This window comes from Bos grunniens, chromosome 2 (genome assembly GCF_055505025.1).
Source record: "Bos grunniens cultivar Pamir isolate PY7600 chromosome 2, Bosgru_T2T1.0, whole genome shotgun sequence".
Taxonomy (NCBI): Eukaryota; Metazoa; Chordata; class Mammalia; order Artiodactyla; family Bovidae; genus Bos; species Bos grunniens.
Genome location: NC_141166.1, coordinates 40,535,033 through 40,562,487, shown reverse-complemented (window position 1 = coordinate 40,562,487; position 27,455 = coordinate 40,535,033). Strand labels below are relative to the sequence as shown.

At 43.9% G+C, this 27,455-nt stretch overlaps 1 protein-coding gene across 4 annotated transcripts in view; it reads right to left on the bottom strand.

Moving 5' to 3' along the window:
* PLEKHM3 (pleckstrin homology domain containing M3) overlaps positions 1-27,455 on the bottom strand; it is a 223,389-nt gene that overhangs the window by 167,000 nt on the left and 28,934 nt on the right. For all 4 annotated transcript variants that reach the window (XR_015143057.1, XM_086343271.1, XM_086343283.1 and 1 more), the window contains exons 2-3: positions 26,009-26,919; positions 3,626-4,561 (exon numbers count right to left, since the gene is read on the bottom strand). Coding sequence is in view for 3 of the 4 variants with exons in the window: in XM_086343271.1 (XP_086199397.1) it covers positions 3,626-4,561; positions 26,009-26,603 (1,531 nt within the window). In the remaining variant the exon portion in view is untranslated. The remainder of the gene's footprint in view (positions 1-3,625; positions 4,562-26,008; positions 26,920-27,455) is intronic.

Below are 27,455 nucleotides of genomic sequence, written 5' to 3'. Positions count from 1 at the left end.
GGAGCTGGAGAGGGAGCCATGTAACAAAGCACACATAATCAAACGCAACTATAAAAAGTTCAAGCACATGTTAAGAAATAAATAGTTACGTGCAAGCATGTATTTTCAAAACCATAACCTCAGGCATCTGGGGATGGTCAGGGTCCGTTTTCTCTGCCGGGGCTCTCTAAGTTTCTAAAAAGGATATAGAAAATTCTTCACCTACAGAAAGTATTCAGTGAAATGAGGCCAACTGCACTATTTTGTAGATTTAAAAGCCAACATCTGTAGCTCCCCCGAATAGCAACCGAATGACATCATGATAAAGACCTGCTCAGGGCAATCTTCCACTGTTAAAGTTTATTCATTAGGAATATTTAAAGGGGGAGGGACCAAGTGGACATAAGTCCCTGTAGTCTAAAGAGGCTCACTTAAACAGTGCAATACTGTGAATTAGCTTCTCCCCAAAATGATAAAGAAAGCCAAGATTCAACTAAAAACAGTTTATTGGACTTTTTGACAGCTTGGAAGGTAAACATGCTATGCAACCAGCTCTTTCACTGAATGCATGTCTTTATGAAGATGAAAAGCTAGGGGACACAAGGACTAAATGCACAAACAGCTGGTTTAGATTAACTGTGTTTGTGAGAAACATAGATCAATTTTTCAAGTTCCATCTGTTATAATAATCTTTGATATAAGGAACAGCCTCCTAAGTAACTTAAAACAACATTCAGAGGTTTGCTTACTAAGTTTGGGCCTTTTTCTTTTGAGACTCTGCCCCCTACAGGAGATGGAGTATGCCTATCTGAGTAGGAAACCAGTATTCTGGGCACAGGTATTTAGGAAAATAGAAGCCACGCATAACCCACGTGTACCACAGAGCGACTGAGCGTAGCTGTTTCTGATGGAAGAGGGGACGTGAAGTGAAATTAAACATTTTGCTTGAGAATCAGCCACACTGTACAAATTAGGACTGACTTCTCCCCACGCCAAATGAGAAAGCTACTTGTGCCCCATTAGTACTCCAAACCAAAAGCAAGAAGGTAAAAGTCGAGCAGAGCAAAGGACTCTTAGGCTACCTTACCCTGTCTCTGGGGTCCCTGTTACCACCATCCACAGCCTATTCTCCAGACGGTCAATCAGTGAGCACCCTATTCACACAGCAAACGGTGGCATCCTAAAACATGGACCCTAAAGCAGATGCTCTGGGGCTTTCCAGGTGGCGCTAGTGGTAAAGAACCCACCTGCCAATGCAGGACACATAAGAGACTCGGGCTCGATCCCTGGGTTGGGAAGATCCCCTGGAGGAGGGCACGACAACCCACTCTAGTATTCTTGCCTGGAGAATCCCATGGACAGAGGAGCCTGGTGGGCTACAGTCCATACGGTCGCAAAGAATCTAGCAGGCACACACAAAGAAGCTGCTCCAGGTCCTATCCCAGCCCATTATGTGATCCTTTCCCTACTCTTTTCCACTTAGCTTCCGTCTCCCTGTCTCTTCCACTCACCTTTCTATGCCTTTTTCCTGTTCTCCTTTCTCCAACTGCCAGATGTGGTATACCTGCCGAACGGTACCCTCTGCCTGTATTTCTCCTTCCTCTGGGTGTTAGAGATGCTACTCAGGTAGCCCAAGGTGTATGCAGGGCACATTCCATCAGGAAGCAGACTTAGGACAGGAAGGTGAAGTAGAGGGCCACAAAGGGATCATTCTGTGTAACACCTGAGGCTTTTCTTCCCTCTTTTACTAGGAAGGTCCCAATTCATACTCTGGTCTCCGCCTTGAAAATGAAGCTGGGCTGTTCTCCCCGATTCTAATAACACAGCAGATTTGTTGCCCTCCTCAGCAGTCTAAAGCCACAGGAGTGTACCACAATTCCAGCACATCCATAGAGCAAGCACTCATAAATTATTATTGACTGGCTGAACTCTGAAATATAATATATGCACTAGTAAATGAAGACACTGCAATGTCAATAATTTCTAAAAACTGTGCTAAAACCAGCATCTCCTTATTTCAAAAACCTTTCCTGAAAGTAGCTGGCTGACTTAACACAAGGTCACACAAGCTTGCAGCCATGTGCACCTCACCCAGTATGGCTCAGAGTTGCTGGTATCTCCCAGCCCACCCTGCAAGTGTCGGCTCCCAAGCTACTGAGGCCCTCCAGACAAAGCATGGATGATTTACTTAATCCCCGCTTTGAGTAAATTATTTTTCAATAGAAGAGGCGACCATCATAACTAAGGTAAATTCAAAGGTTCACTGTGCCACTGCTATCTGGCTTTTCTGAATGCAGGAAGGGGCATGAAATTGAAAATCTGCTCTTGACTGGTGGTAGGTTTCTTGTTCATTTTTAAGCAACATACTTAAATCTGATACACCTGAATTGAAATTTTCCAAATCAAGCTTCCATTTAAAGCTACCTCCATGGTAAATTTCTTGTGACAAATTGCATGGGGTTTAATCAAAGGGAAAGGCTTGCCAGGTGGCACAGTTGGTAAAGAACCCGCCTGCCAGTGCAGGAAATACAAGAAACATGGGTTTGATCCCTGGGTTGGTAAGATCCCCTGGAGTAGGAATGGCAACCCACTCCAGTATTCTTGCCTAGAAAATCCCATGGACAGAGGAGCTTGGCAGGCTATGGTCCACGGGGTCACAAAGAGTCAGACTCGACTGATCACACAAGCATGTATAGTGAAAGGGAAATAATTTGATTTTGCTCATAGGAGATAAACAGACTTGGTTTAGTGAGAGATGCGTGCTTTCTGGTTTACTGTTTGCGGGAAGGTGAGAGGAATGGTGAGTAGGGGAGAGAAGCAATAACAGGGTTTTAAGGACTACCAGATAACTGGGCCTTGGCCTCCACCTTGGGTCTTGCCCTCCACAGCAGTTCTGGTAGCCCCAGGAGTCCCAAGAATGAGGGCCCAGCCCATCGTGACTCAGAGGTCACCTGCTGATTCATCATCGCCCTGCACTTGGCCATCTCCAGGTTCTCTGTCAAGGCTGACTTTCTGGAGTCTTCCTTAACAGAATCTGACAAGGTCATGATCAATGACAGTTACTGACTATGGATGCTTTCCTTACCTAAGGAATGCCAGCAGTCAGCTTTGGGCATGGATGTCTCTTAGGAGACAGTCTACATTCCCAGTGACCTTGATTTAAGAAGGCAGAGGAAATGGAATCACAGAGGACTCAGGAAGTCTACATTCTAGCCTGCTTATGCTGCAGCCGAGTCATTTTGATTCAGTGGGTAGATTACAGCTGCTTCTACTTACTTCATCAGAGTGGCATGAAGATGGATAGATGGTTTACTATAGCAAACTCCTTAAAGGAGGGGCTTCCCTGGTGGCTCAGACAGTAAAGAATCTGTCTGTAACATGGGAGAGCCCGGTTCGATCCTTGGTCAGGAAGATTCCCTGGAGAAGGGAATGGCTACCCATTCTAGTATTCTAACCTGAGAAATCCCATGGACAGAGGAGTCTGGCGGGCTACGGTCCATGGGATCACAAAGAGTTGGACACGACTTAGTGAGATGCAAGAGGTATTGGGGACTGGCTTCTCAAAGGGATTTTTCAAGTGAATTCCATTTGCGGGATTCAGAATTTTGTTCTTTAATGAGTTTTAGGCTGAAATGCTGTTTCATACCTGCACATTTGAAACTCTGAGCAGTGAGCCCTCGTTCCAGAGACAAAGTCGTCAGGATGCTAAGGAAGCTAGTAGTCACCGACTGGCGTTTGTTCTTCCTGAGTTCGTGCCCACCCATCTGATCCCTGGGTTTGGTCCTCAGCGTGACCTGCAGGTTCTGTTCTGAGCTCCTTGCCGTGTTGGCAGCTGTTTTCAGGGCCTCCATCCACTCCTGAGCCCTCTGCCGCGTCTCAGCACGGAGGCGGAGGATATCTTGGGGGAAAATGACTTGAAAGCAAGAATCACAGTCGTCCAGGTGGTCCAGTTGGACGGCCAGACACACGTCCACGTTGTAGCTCAGCAGGGGGTCCTCGTCCAGCTTGCCCGGCGGAAAGGCCATCAGGCAGGTCCTGCTCAGCACAAACGTAAATGCCTTCCAGTTGTTCTGCATGGTCAGCCTGTACAGTGTCCCGGATTTGAGGATGTTTTGATACTGTTTGGGGCTATCCAGCACAGGGGATGGCATGAGCAGCTCGCGGGATTTCTTCTGTAAACAATGATTCTGTGGACAGTCCACATGATGGCCAAGCCCCGGGGAGTTGGCCAGCTCTCCCAGCCGGCCCATGTAGGCTGGTGCGGCCGCATGCACACCTTCCCAGAGCTTCTGCCCCCAGTCCAAAGCCTCCCACGGTGACTCTGCCTTTAGCTGCAGCTGAGTGTTGTCATACAGGACGGTGTCCACCAGCCTGGCCTCAAGGTTTCCCAGAACGGATATGCTCTGGAAGTGGGACAGCTGGTACGTGGCGTAGAGGTTCTGATTCCCACTGCTGTCGAGGCTGTAGAAGTATAAGCTGTAGGGGGAGAGCTCGGCGTAACAGCTTTGCCAGTAACTGTCATGGTCCTTCCGAATCTCCAGGTAACCCTTCTTCAGGATGTTCGGGAATGCTGGCTTGTGTTCTAGAAAGAAAGGAAAAAAAAAAGAAGTAATGTATTAATCCGTGAACATGAATGAACTGAATGAGATGACAAGGCAGGTGCCAGAAAACAAACAGATCAGCCTAACCTGCTGACTCAAACCAAACACAATATTAAAGAGAGGTAGTAAAAATTCCAGGAGAGTGTCTAATCAACAAGATGTAATTGACGGAAACCCTCACATCTGAAGAACTTACCTAGGGTGCAATTCTGACTGCAAAAGTAAGTACTGGGTGGCTGGGGGTTCGCTGCCAATGAGACAGGCAGAAGCCTGTTCGAAAAACAGAAACACTGGAATGACCGGGGTTATGCTCTGCGGGCCCATTAAACAACCGCTTTTTGCCAGAATTTCTTGTTTTCTAGGTAACGTTCTTTTGTTGCTGGTTAGTCACTCAGTCATGTCTGACTCTTTTCGACCTCTATGGACTGCAGCCCACCAAGCTCTCTCCTCTGTCCACGGGATTTCTACGGCAAGAGTACTGGAGTGGGTTGCCATTTCCTTCTCCAGGGGATCTTCCCGACCCAGGGATTGAACCCGTGTCTCCTGCATTGGCAGGCAGATACTTTACCACTGTGCCACCAGGGAAGCCCAATGTTCTACAAAGCACCAAATATGAGAGAAAGAATGCTCCTCCTGCCACTTGACCTAACTCCCTGACAATACTCATCTTTCTTTAGGTTGGTAAAGACAGGAAGGGCCAGTGCAAAGAACAGAGCGTGATGCATGCTGCTCACAAACTCCTGTTTCTCAGACACCCCCATCAGTCTTCAAGGCCCGTCCAGGGGCCTTCTGGTTCATGACCAGTTCTCCAGACATGACTCAACTAGCTTACTTCTTAGGTGTCTGCTTGGATAGCAGTTCCCTCCCCTCTTTGAACCTGCTTACGCTATTCGCTTCGCTTGCAGCGCCCCTTCCTCCACTTCCACCAGCTACCACACACTTACCCATCACTCAAGGAGCCTCTCTTCTAGAAGGAGTCTGCCCTGACTCCCCCAACCCCACCCCCTAGTCTGCCCACACACACCCCTGGGTCAGTATCAGGGATCCTTACTACATTATTCTCTTCTAATGGGCTCTTCTCAGGCTGTATTATAATAATTTATTTAAATATCTGAACAAACAAAATAAATGTTGATGTTTTTAAAGAAGTGTGTCTTCCCTACTGGACTATAAGCTCCACAGAGGTCAGGGGCGAGGTCTGTCCTGCCATCCTTAGGTCACGGTACATAGTGCAATGTCTGGCACATAGTGGGTAAAAGTAAAAGTGAAGTAGCTCAGTCGTGTCTGACTCTTTGCGACCCCATGGACTGTAACCTACCAGGCTCCTCCGTCCATGGGGTTTTCCAGACAAGAGTACTAGAGTGGGTTGCCACTGCCTTCTCCAGGGGATCTTCCCGACCCAGGGATCAAAGCCGGGTCTCCCACATTGTAGGCAGACGCTTTACCCTCTGAGCCACCAGGGAACATAGTGGGTACTTAGTAAAAATTAGAATAGAAATAAAGCTTCTAGAACATAAAGCTTCTAGCATAATGCCCAGCATATAGTAGGTCTAACTCCCTTCCATTCTTTTCCCCTCTTCCCCAAAAGTTCATCTGGTCATGCCATCTCTAATGATTAGCTGCCATAGATACAGATGTCACACTTTAATAAAACGGGACTGTCACTTGGGAGATGTCCTGATACTTTCATCGGCGTGAAAATGAGGTAGCTCTCCTCCCTAGTAAAGTTTTTCATTTCTGAGATGTTTCTCAACCTTTTTGCTGACACATCGGAGACAGTCATAAACTAATTGAGTCACTCCCTAAAGAAGACAAATCACATTCCCAAAGGGGTAGGATTTCTGATCTTGGATGGAGAAAAAAAGTAAAAAAGAGTAACACAGATCTAGATCTTAAAATAGCAAACCAAAAGAGAAAAGGAGAGAAATGCGGCAGAGAAAAGCTAATTTCACCTACTTTACATCTCTGGTCCTGACATTCATTAGTATTTCTGTGCTAACTCAAAAGCCATTAATTTCTTGAAACCTGCACTAATCCCTTTGTAGAGAGAGATGATGGAAGACTATTCTCAGGTTATCTTTCTTTTCTGATAATGCAATGAGAGAGGCAGTGCTGTTAGACACACTGCTGTGGCCTCCTCCCTCTCATTTCCATCAGGTGCCGATGACAGTTCAACCTTTTCCATAACAAGACCCATAACCACGCATCCCTCCATCCCCATCCCTCCTGAGACCCAACAGCTCAGCTACGCATTCCTGAGCAAAAGAAAAACCATCTCTCTTGCTTTTAGCTAGGAAATTTCCTCTCCTTTTCTCTCCTCCCTGAGAGCTTTTTACAACAGCTACCACAAATTATTAAGTCTAACTTTAACTGGACCTAAACCAGAAGCACACCTCGCTCCTTTCTGATTGTATAAGCTAGGGTGTGTGTGTGTGTGCTCAGTCATTCAGTTGTGTCTGACTCTTTGTGACCTCATGAACTGTAGCCCTCCGGGCTCCTCTGTCCATGGGATTCTCCAGGCAAGAATACTGGAGCGGGTTGCCATTTCCTCCTCCAGGGGATTTTCCTGACCCAGGGATTGAACCCACGTCTCCTGCAATGGCAGGCAGGTTCTTTACCACTGAGCCACCTAGGAAGCCTTTATAAGCTAGGAGAACAGATGCCAGCTTGGGTGGACTAAATGGAAGTCTAGTAGGGAGTCTCAAAAGTTCCCCCACCTTCTTGCTGCAGAATAAGGTAAAGAATGCACAGTGTTTTAATATTTTCTTCCTACCTCAGCTCAGCCCTCTCTAAATAGGTATGTTAAACTGAGAAAGAGAAGAGGGGGGTTAATCATAGGATATGACCCATCCTTATAGACTGCAGTTTGTAGTGTAATTTCTTGAAAAAGAAGAGAACAGATGTGATTAAAAAACTATTCTCAGAGTGTACTCCTTTCTGGAGGGCCTGTTTATATCAAACCTTATCAGTATGTTGTGTGTGAAGTATGAATTATCATTGACTGTAGAGGGCTGGAGAACTACCATTTCTCTTTAATCCCTTGCTGTTACTTTCTGCTGAATCTATCTTGAATATTTTTGCTATTGACAAATCAGAAGTTATACACTTAGATCTAAGCTTCCATTAATTTCCATAGGTCAATTTTTATTTCCCCAGACCACATCATTTCATCACCTACATTTTTCTAAAGTGTCCCATTTCACAAATGAACAATATTATCTCTGTCTTAACTAATATCATAAATGATTCAGGTCGAACTTCTGACAAAGATTATCACCATTTCCCCAATGAAAACAGAAAGGTGATCAAAATGAATCACTGTATCTATAAATTTCATACTGAAACTACAAGAGACTAATTCTCTCATGAAAAAGAGCAAGGAACAAGACAAAAGCATAAAAAGAACCTGAGAGTTCTGTTTCCCCACTGCTTTCCACTGTGGCCAGTTATGAAGTCTTGGCTCAGTTCCTCCTCAACAAAGATCCCTTTTCACTCTCCTTGTCCCATACTACTCAGAGCAGTGGCTTAAGGATAAAACTTGCCACTGACTGAAGAGGAAAAGGGGATTTCCGCCCCACCTTATGCACCTGATTCATTTCTGTACTGCCAGCCCACCAAAGAGTTCCTCTTTTGCCATTATTTCCTCTCTCTGTTCTCAAAAAAAAGTTTCCATTCTCATAGCCACCATCTTAATCAAGACCTTAAATGGGCTCCCATGGTGAGTCCTCCCTTTCTGGGCCACTTATAACCTTTCTCATGCCTCCCCAACAGCCCAAAATCCTGCACAAGTTTCCTAGTCCTACATAACAAAGTTCAAACTCCTTACGTTGACCGTAACACATTTTCCTATGGACCCAACCCTCAGTTTAAAAAAATCACCAAGCTTCCACACTATTGGTGGGAATGCAAACTAGTACAGCCACTATTGAGAACAGTGTGGAGATTCCTTAAAAAACTGGAAATAGAACTGCCATATGACCCAGCAATCCCACTGCTGGGCATACACACCAAGCAAACCAGAATTGAAAGAGACACTAGTACCCCAATGTTCACTGCAGCACTGTTTACAATAGCTAGGGCATAGAAGCAACCTAGATATTCATCAGCAGACAAATGAATAAGAAAGTTGTGGTACATATACAAAATGGAATATTACTCAGCTATTAAAAAGAATGCATTTGAATCAGTTTTAATGAGGTAGATGAAACTGGAGCCTATTACACAGAGTGAAGTAAGTCAGAAAGAAAAACAACAATACAGGATATTAATGCATATATATGGAATTTAGAAAGATGGTAATGACTACCCTATATGCAAGACAGCAAAAGAGACACAGATATGAAGAACAGATTTTTGGACTCTGTGAGAGAAGGTGAGGTGGGATGATTTAAGAGACTAGCACTGAAATATGTATATTACCATATATGAAATAGAGTCCAAGTTCAATGCATGAAACAGGGCACTCAAAGCCAGTGCACTGGGACAACCCAGAGGGATGGGGTGGGGAAAGAGGTGGGAGGGGGTTCTGGATGGGGACAGGTGTACACCCGTGGCTGATTCATTTCTATGTATGGCAAAAACCACCACAATACTATAAAGTAATTAGCCTCCAATTAAAATAAATAAATTAATTTTAACAAAATCACCAAGTTTCTGCTATTGTCTCCTCTCCAACTCATGCTTTGTGTGTGTGTGTTTGCTGGAATATTTTTGAAAGCAAATTGCAGACATTTCATCATTTCTAATGTCAATACTTCAGGCTATACCTCCAATCTAACAGATAAGAACTTTACAATATATATCATACCATTTTTATGCCCCAAACGTTAATAATTCCTTACCTAATACCCAGTCTGTACCTCATTTTCCCAGATTATCTCAAAAAATTTCTTTATATAGATGATTTGTTCGATTTAAGTTTACACACTGATTTGGTTGACAGGTCTTTATGTTGTTCAGGATCTCAGTCGTGTCTTGATTATTTTTGACCACATGGACTGCAGCACACTAGGCTTCCTTGTCCTTCACCATCTCCCAGAGCTTGTTCAAACTCATGTCCATTGAATCAGTGATGCAATCCAACCATCTCATCCTCTGTCATCCCCTTCTCCTCCTGCCTTCAGCATCAGTGAAAGTGAAACTGAAAGTCACTCAGTCATGTCCGACTACTTGCGACTCCATGGACTATACAGCCCATGGAATTCTCCAGGTCAGAATACTGGAGTGGGTAGCCTTTCCCTTCTCCACAGGATCTTCCCAACCCAGGGAATGAACCCAGGTCTCCTCCATTGCAGGCAGATTCTTTACCAGCTAAGCCACAAGGGAAGCCCAAGAATACTGGAGTGGGTAGCCTATCCCTTCTCCAGGGGATCTTCCTGACTCAGGAATCGAACCAGGATCTCCTGCATTGCAGGCAGATTCTTTACCAACTGAGCTATCAGGGAAGCCCCTCCCAAGATCAGGATCTTTTCCAATGAGTCGATTCTTTGCATCAGGTGGCCAAAGTATGGGAGCTTCAGTCTCAGTATCAGTCCCTCCAATGAATATTCAGGGTTGATTTCCTTTAAGATTGACTAGTATGATCTCCTTGCTCTCCAAGAGACTCTCAAGGGTCTTCTCCATCACCATAGTTCAAAAGCATCAATTCTTTGGAGCAAAGCTTTCTTTATGGTCCAACTCTCACATCCATACATGACTACTGGAAAAACCATGAAATTAAAAGGCGCTTACTCCTTGGAAGGAAAGTTATGACCAACCTAGATAGCATATTCAAAAACAGAGACATTACTTTGCCAACAAAGGTCCGTCTAGTCAAGGCTATGGTTTTTCCTGTGGTCATGTATGGATGTGAGAGTTGGACTGTGAAGAAGGCTGAGCGCCAAAGAATTGATGCTTTTGAACTGTGGTGTTGGAGAAGACTCTTGAGAGTCCCTTGGACTGCAAGGAGATCCAACCAGTCCATACTGAAGGAGATCAGCCCTGGGATTTCTTTGGAAGGAATGATGCTAAAGCTGAAACTCCAGTACTTTGGCCACCTCATGCAAAGAGTTGACTCATTGGAAAAGACTCATGCTGGGAGGGATTGGGAGTAGGAGGAGAAGGGGACGACAGTGGATGAGATGGCTGGATGGCATCACTGACTCGATGGACGTGAGTCTGAGTGAACTCCGGGAGTTGATGATGGACAGGGAGGCCTCGCGTGCTGTGCTTCATGGGGTCACAAAGAGTCAGACACGACTGAGCGACTGATCTGATCTGATCTGACTATACGCAACTTTGTGGCAAAGTAATGTCTCTGCTTTTTAATATGTTGTCTAGGTTTGTCAACATATTCCAAGGAGCAAGCGTCTTTTAATTTCATGGCTGCAGGTGCCATCTGCAGTGATTTTGGAGCCCAAGAAAATAAAGTCTATCACTGTTTCCATTGTTTCCCCATCTATTTGCCATGAAGTGATGGGACCAGATGCTATGATCTTTGTTTTTTGAATGCTGAGTTTTAAGTCAGCTTTTTCACTCTCCTCTTTCACCTTCATCAAGAGGCTCTTTAGTTTCTCTTCGCTTTCTGCCATAAGGGTGGTGTCATCTGCATATCTGAGGTTATTGATATTTCTCCCAGAAATCTTGATTCCAGCTTGTGCTTCATCCAGGCTGGCATTTTGCATGATGTACTCTGTATAGAAGTTAAATAAGTAGGGTGACAATATACAGCCTTGACATACTCCTTTCCAGTTTTGAACCAGTCCATTGTTCCATGTCTGGTTCTAACTATTGCTTCTTGACCTGCATACAGGTTTCTCAGGAGGCAGGTAAGGTGGTCTGGAATTCCCCTCTCTTTAAGAATTTTCCACAGCTTGTTTGTGATCCATACAGTTGTGATAGGTCTTTTAAGTCTCTTTTAATCTGTAACAATTCCCTCTTTCTCCCTCTTTGTCATGGCATATATTTTGGGCTTCTCTAGTGGCTCAGAAGTAAAGAATCTTCCTGCCAATGCAGGAGATGCAGGTTCAATCACTGGGTCGGGAAGATCCCTGGAGGAGGAAATGGCAACCTACTCCAGTATTCTTGCCTGGGAAATCCCATGAACAGAGGAGCCTGGCAGGCTACAGGACACAACTTAGCAAATGAACAGCAACAATTTATTGAAGAAATTCGTTCCTTTGTCCTGTAGAATTTCGCACAGCCTGGATTTGGCTGAATGTATCCTCAGGGTATTGTTCAAATGCTCCTGTTTCCTAGGTTTACTGTCAACTGCTATACAGATCTCAAGGTCCAGGTAGATGCTCTTCTTTTTTGTGAGAATATGCTACAGGTGGTTGTCCTGCTTGTAGGGATGTGGAGATTGATTAGGAGGGTCAGATGATGTTAGCCTGATCCCTCTGTTATGAATTTCTCCAGGAGCCTTCCACACGCTTCCACAGCCACTCTCCTCCACTAACCACACTCCAGCCAGGGGACCTGCTGTGACTTTTACTACTGGCCCCTCCCAACCATGGATTCTCTGTCACTGTTCCCCCCAGCCTAGATTTCCTTGAATCTCTTCTTGTCCACGTTTTCCTCATATGTAAGAGCTAGTATAAAATCTCACTTCTTCCCGAGGCCTTTCCTTGTCCCCTTTAGTTGAACACAGCTGTCCTCCCCTGAAGCCACAAGGCCCTATGGCTATACCACCTTGGTGACTCATATTTCAGATACTATTTCACACTCATCAAATATGTATTAAATTATATAAAAAATATTCCAAGAAAATCAATAAGAAAGGTAAAAAAAGGTTTCTGCCTCCACATCCCAGCACTCACAATCCTTCTTCCCAGACTGTAGAGTATCTGATATTAAGCTTTTAGACATCATATATATATGTAATAATAATATAAATAATAGCAAGACTTATTCACATATATTACCATATGTAATTAAACAAAATGTGCTTCCATTTTGATCACTTTATGAAATTTTGTTTTTAAAAAACCACCATGTTTTTTTTAAAATGAATGTCCCAGATCACAGTTAATGAAACATTTAGGTAAACATTTAGTTTACCAAGAAAGTCTGAATGGCCTGAGTCAAGACAAGGAATGAAGTCCTAAGAATAGGACTCCCAAAGATCAGGCAATAGTTTAGAATGAAAGACAAAGAGCAACATTTTAATGTTTTCAAAGAACTCAAAAGCCTATGTGCTGACAATATTCCAAAATTATCTAGGCAAATTTAAAAGGAAACATTTAAGTTCGTATAACAAGACGAATAAATGTGAAAAGAGGGCCCCACCCTCACATCCTAATAAGCACACTGCAAAGCCCCCTCCTAATTCCGTCACTTCTGGGGCCAGAAGTTTAACATATGAATTTTGGGGGATGCAAATATTCAGACCAGAGCGCTGGTCAAACATAAATTCATGTTCAACTTCTTTTATTGCTTTAATCCTGACAATTCATTCTTTTATTCATTTCATGGATCTCAAACACGATCCCAGAACAATTTTTCCACACCTTCTTTAGTCTTTCAAACTCCAAATTCTACCATCTCTTTCTATGTGCACCAGAGGGAGGGCCTTTATATATATTTTACTTGGCTTCACTTCAACATTACACTAACCAATGTACTATACAAGTGTAAGAGAGCACATTGGTTAAGACCACAGGTGCTTAAGCCAACTGGCCGAAGTTTATATCATAATTCTGTCCTAACTGTCTGGGTAAACCTGGACAAATGACTTAACCTAAGTCTCAGTTTTATCATCTTTAAAATGGGGCTATAAGAGCACCTGGGCTTCCCAGGTGGTGCTAGTGGTAAAGAATCTGCCTGCTAAAGAATCCTCCTGCAGGAGACGTAAGAGATGTGGGTGTGATCCCTGGGTCAGGAACATCCCCTGGAAGAGGGCGTGGCAACCCACTCCCAATACCCTTGCCTGGAGAATCCCATGGTGGGCTGGGAAGGGCTATAATGGCTGGTGGGCTACAATCCATAGGGTTGCAAAGAGTCAGACATGACTGAAGCGACTTAGCACGCATGCATAACAGTATCGACCTCATTGTATTATTATGAAGAAGAGATCAGTAACTCTCAGAATGATGCCTGACACATCTCAAGAATTCAATCGATCTGTTTCCTACTTCAGCTTCTGGTCTCAAAAGACCAGGAAAAGCTAGCCCTTCCACCTCCACTCTGAAGGTGGTATCTCCCTCTTCTTCAGAATCTCTTCCTCTATTACATCTGAAAATTACCCCTCTGTGGATCTCTTCTCCTCTTGTCTTCTAATATCCCAAAGTGTGTTGTGTCTATTCCAAAGTACTCACTTGCACTGCACCTCCTACACCTCAACTGTCTCCTTCCTCCAGATTCTAGATGCTTCCAACGTCTCTGCTTTCTGTCCTGCACAGTCTGGCCTCTGACTACTGCTCTGACCTCACCTCGCACCATCTCACATTTCTTCTCTAACTCCAGCCAAAAGCCTCCTGTGTTTTTTGAACGAGCTGAGTGCTTTCTGGCCTCGAGGACTCTGGAGCTGCTGTGTCCTCTCTCTGGAACACTTCCCCCCAGCTCCACTGACATCTTCATCTCCTCAGCTTTTCACCTCAAAGGTGCCATCCTCAGTGAGGCCACCGCCCCTCAGCACCTCAGCTAAAGGGCCCCTCTCAGTCTCTTATCTTACGACCTTCTTTTATTTCTTTCAAAGAACTGCTGCTCCTTGAAGACAGGGACCTGGATGTCCCTCTCACCCCCATATTAGCAGCACTGGCTCCATAAGCACTTGCTGGATGCACGCACAAAGGACTATGCTGGGATCTGTGGAAACGCCAAATGAGTCAGACAGATTCTATCAAGAGTTCACAGCCCAAGGACAGCCGTTCCTTCTCTTTTCACAAAAGAGAAAAGTCACTTTCTTTTACGCAGCCAGTGCTGGGAAAAGTCACTTTCTCTTTTCACTTTCACTTTTCACAAAAGAGAAAAGTCTCACTTTCTCTTTTGCCACAGTCATCCTAATTTGAGTCCCATCACTTCACATCATGATGACTGGCAGAGTTTTCTCATCTCCACCCCATCTACCAATCCTTCCATACTCTTAGGGCCTGAGGTGACCCAGTAAATAGCATCTCTCTTCTTCACTCAAGTTGCAAACCAACTGAGATTGATAGAGGATAGTCAGACTCATAGCAATCCAAACATGAGCCAGCTGGAGGTTACAGGTTAGGGGTGTAGCCATGAACAGAACCCCAGAATTACACAGACTTATCTGTGAGTCACCAGCAACACTGGATCACTGGATCCAGTGGATCACTAGATCACTCAGTATAGACTTTCCTTTCCAGGGGGCTGCCCACACAGGACTGATGGGTGGCAAAGCACATCGAGAGGAACAGGCCAGAATCAGTATTTCCTGCAGAGGCTGAGTGATACACGCCTGCGTCTTCTCCTAAAGCTGCCTGGAAGTTATTTGTCCCCAGGAGTGGAGTGTGCAAAGGGAGGGAGAGAGGACAAGAGTGGCATGCAGGATCTTAGTTCCCCCACCAAGCATCAAGCCCATGTCCCCTGCAGTGGAAGCTCAGAGTCTCTACAACTGGATCACCAGGAAGTCCATATCCTTTCAATCTTGATTCTCAAGAAATTTTCAAGTGCTTTTTCCCCAACATACCATGCTAATTCTCTCAGTCTGTCTTTGAAGGTCCTCCATAATCTGGTAGTCCATTATGAGTCCTGTTCTGGCTTACCCTCTGACCACCCCCTACATAGGCTGTGTTCATCTGTACCTCTGCAAAGTGCTCAACCCTCAATGCTCAGCTGGAACAGTTTCCTTTCCTCAATGAAGACTTCTCTGACATTCTAGATCAATCAAGTCTCTTTGCTTTCCAAGTCTATTTGTTTCATATTCTAGTATCTGACAGTGTTTAAGCCAGAAACTAGGGAGAAGTTAACTAGTTTTGGGTCTTTGTTCTCATTAGAGTCACATGAGGGAAGTGAATTTAACAGGATGCACGTCAACTATGACACTGCCACAAATGCCCACAGAAAAGACCATGAAGAGAATGATCTACAGGAATCAAAGAGGGGCTGGGTCCTGGACATTTTATATACGATACACAGTGCTGGCCACTGCAGTGCTCATGGATGGTCATTAACAAACTTATTCTGGGAGAAATGAACTAAGCTCAAGTGATGAGCTACTTCGGGATCTTTCTTTGTTGGTGAAAGAGAACATCCCATTTGTTTTCCCTTCATAAACGTAGGGGAAAGGACATACCATCTGTGTAGGCTCTAGAAGAAACAAATCTGTATTATATCTGGCTACACAGGCATTAGTTACACAGCTAGGGATCTTCTCCATCTAAGTTCTTTGTGCTGTGAGCAACAGTGATAGTGATAGCATACAAGTCAACACAGACCTGGTCAGTTTCACTCTTTGGATGTGAACCTGACCAGAAGATCACAGACTCAACCTCTTAAATTCAGAGGTTTTCTGTCTTCTCTAACAAGGATAATCTCTAGTGTTTATGAACTTTTTTTTACCCAGAAAACATTTCCAAACATCAGCTTGCACATGATGCTCACTGTCTGCCATGGTGAGCTTCTCATTCTGTTTCATTAATCTATAGGAATTAAGTATAAAAGAATCTCCCATACTTAGGCCACCAGATTTTAAGATAAGTGCTCTATCTTTGGGTAACACTGAACCACAGAAACACAGAGGCAGAAGGGACTAGAAATCTCTCCAGCCCAGCCCTACCGGAGGCAGAACCTGTCAGGTACCCAGCTACTCTGTCAAGTGTCTCCCCCTTCTTTATCAAGAGAACCCTAATTGTGTGTAGGTGTGGAGATGGCTTCTCCCCGCCCCCACTGAATGGTTTGTTTAAAACAATTGGTAACCCCATTTTCCTTTGCCAGAGGTTGCTTTAGGGACCAGTATGGAACCCAGTTCTGACTGCTGATGGGGTGCTCTTGGGGACCTCTGAGAAAAGACCCAGACAAGGTGCCCTGCTTTTTCCCTTCCTGACTTTGGCTGCTGATACATATCTTTGGGGCTAATGCAGCCATCTTGCATCAATGAGGGAAAGAAGAGACACCACCAATATACTGAGGACAGCAGAGAAAAAAGATGAAAAGTACCCGGATCTTTGATGACTCTGGGGCCACCAGAGGTGAATGGTCAAGCAATTACCTATAATGCATAGCAGGATAAAATGTGCTGTGGAAACATGAAGTATTTACCGCCTACAGTGTTTGATATGCACTATGTCCAATAGCTATCTGTTAGATGAAAAAATAAAATGATAAATGGCCTCACTATTTATGCCACTTTTACTGAGTTGAGTATTCTATTACTTGCTTCTAAAAGCATTTTAACTGATTTAACAGATTTGGAATGAGGTTCCAGGAAACAAAATGACTTGGCCAAGGGTACACCACAAAGTGTGCAAGTTGAGGGTGGAATGCTAACCTCCAGATTTTCAATCTAGATCACACTGTGTTTTATTTGCGGTGAAGGGAATGAGTCCTACGCTTCCTCAGACTTGACAGGCAGTTTTACAGCGTGGTTACGTGTAGCCTCCAGAGTGGGCCTGGAGCTTCTCCACTTATAGCCTGATAGCCTTGGGTGAGATTACCTTTTCTAAGCCTCCACTTTCTCCTTTGTACAATCAGGACAATATTATCTAACATATTAAATTATTATTAATATTAAATGAGATAACAGATGAATACTTCTTAGCACAGGTCTGGGCATAAAGTTAACTCACTAAATGATAGCTCTTACTGACAGTATTTATAATAACAAACTTTATTCAACTTGACTCAAGCTTTAGGTAAGGAAAACTGAAAGAGAGGGCAGGTCATTTTCATTCTGGAAACAAAAAAAAACCCTGTGCATCCTGATCTTCCAAGTACCAACACACAGAATTCAGCCAAACAGCCTCATAGGCTCATACCTGATATGATAGAAAGTTGTCTACAATTCACTGTGTCAAAGAACTGCCAACCTAGTGTGAAAGGTGAATGGTCAAGCAATTACCTATAATGCATAGCAGGATAAAATGTGCTGTGGAAACATGAAATAAAAGAAAAAACATAATTGTAATTAAAAAACACAGATAGAGAACAAACTAGTTGTTATTAGAGAGGAAAGAGGTCAGGAAAGGAGAAAGATAGGTGAAGGGAGGTATAAACTAGCAGATATAAAAAAAATAAGTTACAAGAATATAATGCACAGTACAGGAAATATGGCAATATTTTATAATAGCTTTATATAGAGTACATGTATAAAAACAGTGTATCACTACATTGTACACCAGAAGTTAATGCAATATTGTAAGTCATCTATACTTCAATTTAAAAAAACAGAAAAAGATGGAAAGGTCTCAGAGAGGATGTGGCATTTGAACTGATCCTTGAAAGATAATGGAGGATTGTGAAAAGTGAAGAAGGCTGGGAAGGTCTTCTGGGTGAAAAGACATCATGAGCAAATACTAAGTTGGTTGAAGACACAAGGCACATTCAACATTAGCACCCAGATGGAGGAAGGAGGGGCTTTCCTGGTGGCTCAGATGGTAAAGAATCCGCCTGCAATGCAGGAGATCCAGGTTCGATCTCTGGGTTGGGAATATCCCCTGGAGAAGGAAATGGCAACCCACTCCACTATTCTTGCCTGGAAAATCCCATGGACAGAGGAGCCTGGCAGGCTATAGTCTATGGGGTCGCAAAGAGTCAGACATGACTGAGCAAATAACACCAGAGATCTTTATCACTAGGTGGGGAAGAAAAGGTGCAGGTGATAAACTTAGAAAGATTATCTGGATGCTTTAGAAAATTTACACTTGATTTTTGTAAAGAATGGGGAACCATGATTCATTTTTAAGAACAGAGTAGCATGAAAAGATCTGTGTTTTAAGAAGGTAACTCTAGACGTTTGTAAAATTAGTAACTATAGTCCTCCTTAGCCAAGAAAGATAAAATGCATTAACAAAACAACCACAAAGAGAGTCAAAGACACTTCATTTTCAGAGTTCCCATATAGATTTGTTAGGAATTAGGATGCCAGTTGGCAATGAGGCATGTTAGGTTTCCGAAAAATATAACCAATGGAAACTATACAACCATATAAAATCAAATTTCTGTGACCTATTTTAGCAACTTCTTTGCACTGACTAATGGTGCTGAAGGGTGAATCATAGAGTCAGCAAGAGCCCATGTCCTGGTGACTTCACTTGTTCTAAGCCCACAGGAATATTCCCACTTCTATTGGCTCCAAGGCTTCTGAGAAAAATCATAACTGAAAAAGCAGTCAATTTAGTGGAAGGCCAAATTTGGCCTTTTTTTTTTTTTTTTCCTCAAGTGAAAGATGGGAGAAAGGGGAATTGAAATGGAATAACACAGAACTCAGGATAAAGAAACCATACTGCCATGGTTTTTCCACCCCTACATAAAATTTCTGTTGAGATCTTCTCCTGAAGATCTCAGCACAAGAAACACAAGCAGAGAAATGGTACTAGGTCACCAGAGAGTGAGACCGAAGGAACCAAAAGCCCAGCTGACCACTACGCTTGCCAAGCAGATGAAAACATGAACACAGCTAGGAGGGAGGTACCAGTCAGATTCGGGTTTCAGAGCTCCACAGCTAAGGTCAAGGATTTCTTTTACACTTTTTTATTTTAAAAACTGCAACAGCAGTTCATCCAGAAGTAGAGTCACAAGGCACACAGAAATCCTTCTGTGTAAAATAATTACAGCCATGCCTTTATTTCCACCATGACTTTCCATCACTGATCTGACTACAGTAATTAGCTCCCACACAGCCATGAGTCGAGGTCAGATCAACTACATCTTAGAATAGTTTTAGAGCTGGAAAAGATTACAAAGACAATTTAACCTGCTTTACTAGGTTTATAAACCAAAGGCAACAGACAAGTGATTTTTCCAAACTTCCGTGGCGAGTTAGGAACAGAGGTGGGATAAAATGTTTGCAGGCCCTAGATGAGTGTTCTTTCCATAAAGCCTCCCCTTCCTCTATTATGTGTATATATTTAGAGCAATAAGTGTGTGTGTGTGTGTGTACACCTAATTTCCATATTGATAACATTCCAGTGTCCACATGTTCCTATGACTTTTCATGTTCTTACCTTAATATATTTTTATATTTGGATTGTAATCCTACAGTATTACATCCTCATCTTCTTTATCCCATGGAAAATTCCCTGCTGCCTACAGCTGTACCATTAACTCAGTAAACAAAATAGGATGATAGTCATGCAAAGGGGTAACAGGTTAAAGCAGATACTAGTTGGGAGCATGTCTGTATAGAATGAAGATTACTATAGTGCTAAGACTAAAAAGGAGCCATTCTGGTGGTGGAAGCAGGGCCTCTACTCAGGACTGGCTCCCAGTCACACCTTGCTACAGCTGCCCCGGGCAACGCAGACCCTGGGATGGCAGGAGGAAAGGCTGGCCCTGGGGAAGCTTTGGGCTCCACCACCTACTCTGAGGTAGCTCAGTGGTAAAGAATGTGCCTGCAGTGCAGAAGACCTGGGTTCGATCCCTGGATTGGGAAGATCCCCTGGAGAAGGGAATGGCTACCCACTCCAGTATTCTTGCCTGGGAAATCCCATGGACAGAAGGGCTTGGCAGGTACAGTCCATGGGGTCCAAAGAGTTGGACTCCACTGAACGACTAGCACTTTCACTTTCACCCTGAGGTTCTTTAGAAACAAGTGCCTGTGATGTAAGGTGATGGATGTGTCACTTAACAGATGGATACGTGCTTCTGTAGTGTATGTATGTATCAAATCACGACGACACCTAAAATATCTTACAATTTTGTCAATTACACCTCGATAAAGCTGGGGGATAAAAAAGAACTGTTGCTGTCTCCCTTTCCATCAGTTTATGACCTCATCCTTTGGACACGATAATTCCATCCTCAGATAATGCAGACAGTCTTAACTAGGTTGGATTCAAGCTATACTCCACCCACCTTGTAGGACCCACTGGCAGGACCCTTTGTTCACTTAGCACTTAGCACAGTCTATCTTAGGTTTGCCTCTGCCTGAGGCAATGGAATCTCAAGAATGCATTCACAGGCTTCAGAGTAAGACTGAGAAAGGCAGCGGAGATGGGGCAGAACTCTGAAGCCCTCTTTCCATGGTCACAAACCAGGGGTTCAGTTCCCTTGTGCTTTTCTGCATGGCTAACATTCAAGGTTGTGAAGAGCAAAGCTGCAGTCTTCCTTCTGCAGACTCACTGGTCCCCTAAAGGACTGTGACCAGCTCTGTAACTGTCCATGTAGTAAACGTGTTAAAGCAGGAAACAAACCTTGCTTAGCTAGACTGCTTTGGTGCGTCTCAGTTTTTCCTAACCAGTGATTCCCCAAGGGATTAATTTTAGTTAATGAACACTATCCAGGTCTGTTTCTTCCATACCACTTCCTACCCTTTACCCCAACAGGGACTGATTGCCAACACAGCTTCCAGAGTGGAGGGTTCTGGGGATAGAACTACTGGCTTCCAAAGTAGGGGTTCAGGTCTAGCTTCATGGTTAAGAGCATGGACTCTGAAGATGGAGTGCCAGGTTCAAATTGAGGATCCATTTGTTACTAGTAGGGGGACTGTAAGCACATTACTAAAGCTCTCTGTGCCTCAGTTTCCTCATCCTTAAAATGGAGTCAGTAAAAATGAATTAAATAAGTGACTATCTGCAAAGCACTTGAAACAGTCAGTGAACAAAGTATTATTATTATTTTTTCCCTTCTCTCTCCACCTGGGCTCTCTCACTTACCCTTAGGATAACACACCAGGTGCTTAAATGTTGGCTTTGATGGTAACAAGGAGGCTATTGATCTGTTTGGTGTATATTGCTCTCATATATACCAAAAACCTAGTAAAGAAGTGATCTTCAAACCCAAAGCAATAGTCTTCTATAAAGAAACATTATGAGGGAACAGGCAAAAGTTGAAGAGTGATGCAAAAAATTACCTCACAGGACTGCCAACTACAGAAAGCGCAAAGGGCAAACCACAATTATCTCCCCAGGCTCTGTGCTCCCCAAACGGCAGTCAGAAGATTCCTCTACAAAGGGCAATCGTAACCGTAACTGTGTGACCCTGAAGTCTGAGATGGTATCCGGAGACTCCTCCACGGCCAGGACACCATTCTTCCAACACGAGGGGCTATTTTATAAGCCATATCTGTTTGATTCTCTCTTATCACAAGGAGAGTACATGGCAGCCTTTGAGATGAAAGCAAATCTTCATTTTTCACTGCTGCTAAAGAACTTCACAGAAAAGACATGCAAGGTATGAGATGCTATGAGATGACCGGGCGAGGCTCTCGGAAAAGAGGGTGGAGTGGTCCTTTTTCTAGAAAGGCATAAACCCGCTAAAGAAGTTGATGTTCTTAATTTATCAGCTTTATTTCTATCAGAATTATGTTCATCTCGCATGTAAAAATTTGTTCTGAAGACATATTATGTTCAGAGCCCTATATTAGGTACTGAGGATAAAACATTGCACAAGAAACAATCCCTTCTTCAGTGACCATAAACTCTGGTGTGGAAGGCAGTAAACTGTTGATGGCAAGTCAGTATGAGACAAGGGATGGTCTATTTCTCATTAACGAACCAGTGAATAGCTATGAGAAAGTACAATGCAGGAAGGCCAATTGAAGAAATATTTATTGTGAGGCCATTTTATGAAATTGACTATGCCAGAAGAAACCAGGAGTGATTGGCAGGATCACTTTGATTCTCATGGATGAGTTTCAAATTCAATTGTAATAGTAATAATATTACTAAATGTTTAAGACATTTATTAAGTGTTTGAAAGTGAAAGTGTTAGTCGCTTTCTCCTGTCTGACTCTTTGCGACCCCATGGACTGTAGCCCACCAGGCTCCTCTGTCCAGGTGATTTCCCAGGCAAGAATACTGTAGTGGGTTGCCGTTACCATCTCCAGGGGATCTTCCCAACCCAGGGATCGAACCCAGGTCTCCTGCATTGGAGGCAGATTCTTCACTGTCTGAGCCACTAGGAAAGACTTAAGTGTTTACTATGTGCCAAACATGGTTATGAGAAGCACTTTAGATCTTTTAACCCCTTTAATGCTCACAAGATACTGAGGTAAATACTATTATCCCATGCTTTATGGCCAAAAACATAAAGGCTCAGAGAGGTTAAGAAACTTGCCCTATGTTACACTGAAATACTGAATTCAGGGATTTTTACTGTAAAATTTATTTTCAGTAAATACTGAAACAGGGATTGAAACTCTTAACAGTCTAGACCGGGAGTCATTTTTTTAATAGGCTCGCTACCTTGTCAGACCAGAAGGCCTTCTTCAGACAGGCTTGTCCATTAGCCAAATAGCTCTTACTATACCTCAGCTACCCACTGCCCTCAATATGCCAAAATCTGAGTTGCTTTATACCCAGAGCAATGTTTATCCTCAGTAAGGCTCAAAAGCCCAGTTAGTCACTGCCAAATGAGGCGGAAGACACAGAGGCCCTACCTAATAAAGAAGACCCTCAGGTGTATTGTTACGAAGGAAAGGGAAGGGATGGGGGTGGGCAAAAAAGGAGGAAGGGGCAGCTGAGGAGAAACCCACTTCTGGAAAGTCTCTAAGCTACTCACATGAGCTCAGAGAAGGATCCAGAAGAGAGTAAAAAATCAACTGGAGAAGACTACAAAGTAATACAGCCCATAAGTAAGGGAGAGACACAGAGATAAGGGCTGGACACAAAACCAGGCTGCCCTCATCAATGGAAACCCACCTCACTGAAGTTTATTTCTTCTGCGGAGCCCTCAACCTCTCATTACCCTGTTAGTTTTTACAACAGCTGAAGTGGAGGATGTGAGGATGATGGGCTCTTTTCTGGACACTGAACTTCCAAGTGCCTGTGGGACAGTCCAGCAGAGATGCCCCAGGCAGTGGGATGTGTAGGTCTGAGGCTCAAGAATGAGGCCTGGCCTCATCCCAAACCTCCTGGGTCCTCAGCTCCAGCTCTGGCCAAGATACCACAGCACCTTCCTTGGCTTTGGCCATACTCCTTCAGGAGGAACAACTGCTGCAGTTTGGATGGCTACTTTCAAAGATTTTAAAGCGAAGTTCACTCAAAGATCTTGGCTGATTTTGACAAGGATGTACCTGGGTGCTGACACACCCCCCATCCACTCCCAAATGCAGTGAGAATTACAGCTGGCAGAGTCGGTGACCAGCCACGAATCTAACTCTTCTCCACACACCCTCCCCACCAGCCCAAGAATGGGCAGCCAGTGGGCCCTGCTTACCCCTGCCCTCAACCGAGTGAGCAACACAGACAAGATTTATATCTCCTGTTCTCCACAGTGTCCCAGACAGAAAAGATGCCAGAAACCTGGCAGGTCATTTCCCAACTTTATTAATTCCTGACAGAATGTGTATTCCGTGGATACCCAAAAGCTGGCCAGGAGAGATAACATCAGTACCTGCAAAGGCCATTTGTTACAGTTTGCTTTTTGAAATACCATTCAGTTCTTTTATTTCAACATAATACCCAAATTTTTTAAAACTGAGAATTAAAAAGTAAAGATCATGGTCCATCATATCCTCAAGGGAGCAGCTAAGGAAGGTTCTCTCTTTAGGTTCCTTTAGAGAACGTGAGGAAGGCCAGTTTTTGCATTTACAATCTAGACGAGAAAGGAAAAATAAAACTGTAGATACGACGTCCTAACTTGGGTTATGCCAGGGATTTAGAATGGTTACAGGGGTTTAGAGATTTTTTAAAGATCTACATGCACTCCGAGAAACTAAACAAGAACTGAGCTTGCTTACTAGTCAATGAGTACAATTGTTTACAGCATGGGTGTGTATTCAGTCCTCAGTCATGTCCAACTCCTTTGTGACCCCATAGACTGCAGCCCTCGAGGCTCTTCCATCCGTGGAATTTTCCAGGCAACACTACTGAAGTGGGTTGCCATTTCCTCCTCCAGGGGATCTTCCTGAACCAGGGCTAGACCCCGCATCTTCTGCATTGGAAGGTGGATTCTTTACCACTGAGCCACCTGGGAAGCCACTTGTACGTGAGCCTAAGGAAAAACTCTCATTCTTAGATAAATAAATACGCGTAATGCTAAAACAGAAACAAAGTGCAAAAAAAAGTCTCCCCAGTTAACCGAGCAGAAGCCATCTAAACTAGGGCTTCCAAGGTGGTGCTAGCGGTAAAGAACCCATAGCCAATGCAGGAAACATAAGAGATGTGGGTTTCGTCCCTGGGTCAGGAAGCTCCCCTGGAGGAGGGCAGGGCAACTTGTTCCAATATTCTTGCCTGGAGAATCCCATGGACAGGGGATCCTGGAGGGCTACAGCCCATGGGGTCACAAAGAGTAGGACACAACTGAAGCAACCTAGCATGCACTCATGCATCCAAATTAAGAGGTTATGCAAGGTAGTTGAAGAATCATTAGTAATAAATGATTACCGTATAAATGTATACATGTATAAAGCCTGTATAAATGAGGTTATCATCAAGAAAAACACTGAGAGAAACAGAGAGATGGTTTGTCGTGTCTCACAGAAGAGGAAGTTCACATGTTCATACGTACATGAGTACGTACCCATGTGGACGTGTGCATGCATATAAAACAAGAGAAAAAGAAACTTGGGGCCTACACCATGAGGTCCTAAGCAACCTTTTCACACTGTTCCTCCCACGATCATCATGAGATCCTTTGGTCTCCTTGAGGGTCAGCCCGCTCTCCTCTGTCTGTCCCTCTGACCACACCATAATCCTGACCGAGTGTCTTCCCACTGCAACTCTCTTTCTGCAACATAGTGTCCTTCAAAGTCCAGCTCAAGTTCCACGATGTCTCACTATCCTTTTCTGACAAGTCCAGCCCAAAGCGTCCTCTCCTCCCTCTATCTTCTTACAATCAGTGTCACCCATTCTTTAAAAAAAAATCCCAACAATATAAAGTAAAACAAAAGTTCCTGTCCAGGTGTTTCAGTTGAGCATCTCCTTTCTCTCACCACTTTCTCTCACCACTGGGTGTCTTTCTGAGTCTTTGGGAGTGTCTGATCCCCTCAGCCTAAGGAGAAGTTCTTAGGGCAGGGACTGTGTCTTCATACTTCATACAAGCCTTCATAGCACAAGACTGATGCTTATGACCTGATAAACATCTATTGATGTGAATAAGTGGTATCATGGAATGTCAAAGGAAAGTACTGCCTTAGTTACGGAAATATTCTAACAAACAAGATTAGGAAAGAGAATTAACCACAGTTATCCTTTCCCTCAGTACCTCCTAGGACAATAATAAGACTGAAGACTTCAGATAAGGTAAGTGTGGAAGTAAATGGAAGAAGGGGCTTAAGTAGGCAAAGACAGACATGGACAGTGGAGAGGCAGACTTCATGAGGTAGATGCAAGAGAGACAAAGCAAAATCAACCACTGTTCAATAGCAGTCAGCTATGAAGACATACCTGTATTTCCTTGAGCATCTTCTACCTTGTTTGATGAGGACAACAGCAAAGAAGGCCTGGCAAAGTGAGGACCCTGAAGAGATACTTCTTGCTGCAGAGGCATGGTTTTAAGGACCACCCTCCAGTCCACCTGGGTAATATCTGACCTTGATCGAGCATGCCCAGGCTTAAAAGTAGAGGTCTCATCCAATAAGTCATTCACAGAACGAGGCCTGTCTCTCCGACGCTGACAGATGTTGAAAAAATTAAAGGTGGATGCTTCCTTTTGTTCCATCCAGGACAGATTATCTGGGGTCGTTCCCTTCTGGACCATAAACTGTTCTTTGGCAGGGAAGACATTTGGAACTTTGGTGTCTAAGAGTCTGGTCTTACAATGGTCCCAGATCACGCCACCCTGGCCCAGGGAGGTGACATTTCTGATAGCACCATTGTCTATGTTACCGAGGACCTCCCGCCCCACCAGTTCAGGGACTTCTTGGATCCCATAAACCTCCGCTTGCTGCACAGCCTTTTCGAGCTTATTGTCAAAAGTATTAAAGAAATCCTCAGTCACTTCCAAGGCTGGGCTAATATCATCCACTTCCAAAGCTTCCATGTCATAGGCTCCAAGGGGCCAAAGCCTCCTACACTGGTTCAGGAAAGGGCTTCATGAACATTCACCCAACGAGGAGAAGCGTTTTGGGCAACAGAGTTCTGGAAGCAACTGGAAGGAACTTTCATTCAGCTGCCCGGAGCAGGTCAAGCACAAGGGTGGCTGATTTCCCAAACATGAAAAGCATTTTCTAGATGATAACAGTCATCAACAAAGATACTGGGAGACAAATATTCCTTTGAGAATACTCTTCAGGGAGACCACTGTCAAGACAACAGGAAGTGTTTGTCAAAGCAACGTCACGGCCATCTTTGATTTCCTGAAAGAAAATAAACAGAACAACATTGGCACATGGTTCATTGTATTCTACACATACAAATCTGCCCAGTTATATCTTCATCTAGACATCTCTTCCATGACAGTCATGCCCAAACGTGGACAACATCCAGAAGTTCTACTGTTAAAGAGTACAAGTACACATCTCTACTTTGTGTTAAAACTTACACAGAGCAGCGTGGGACTCCTGATGAGCAGAATTAAAGTCAAGAGCTTTTACTCACACAGAGAAGCCTTTTATAGCAGGTGTGAAAAGACTGCCCTGGCAAATCTCTGTTGATACTGACCTAAAATAGTAAGCAAAAGAGACTAGGAATTCTGTGACTGGACCTTTATCATAATCAGTCTGAAAGTCATAATTGCATGAGTCTTTTCACAAACTTTGAAAGCAATGATGGTTTGATCAGCTCAAAGGTGCAAAGGGGAAGCAGAGAAGACGAATGGCCCTTCTTTCTCTGAATGTCACTGTGCTATGCTTCCTACGTTTGGATGACGTAATGCCTGAAGATGACTCTGAAC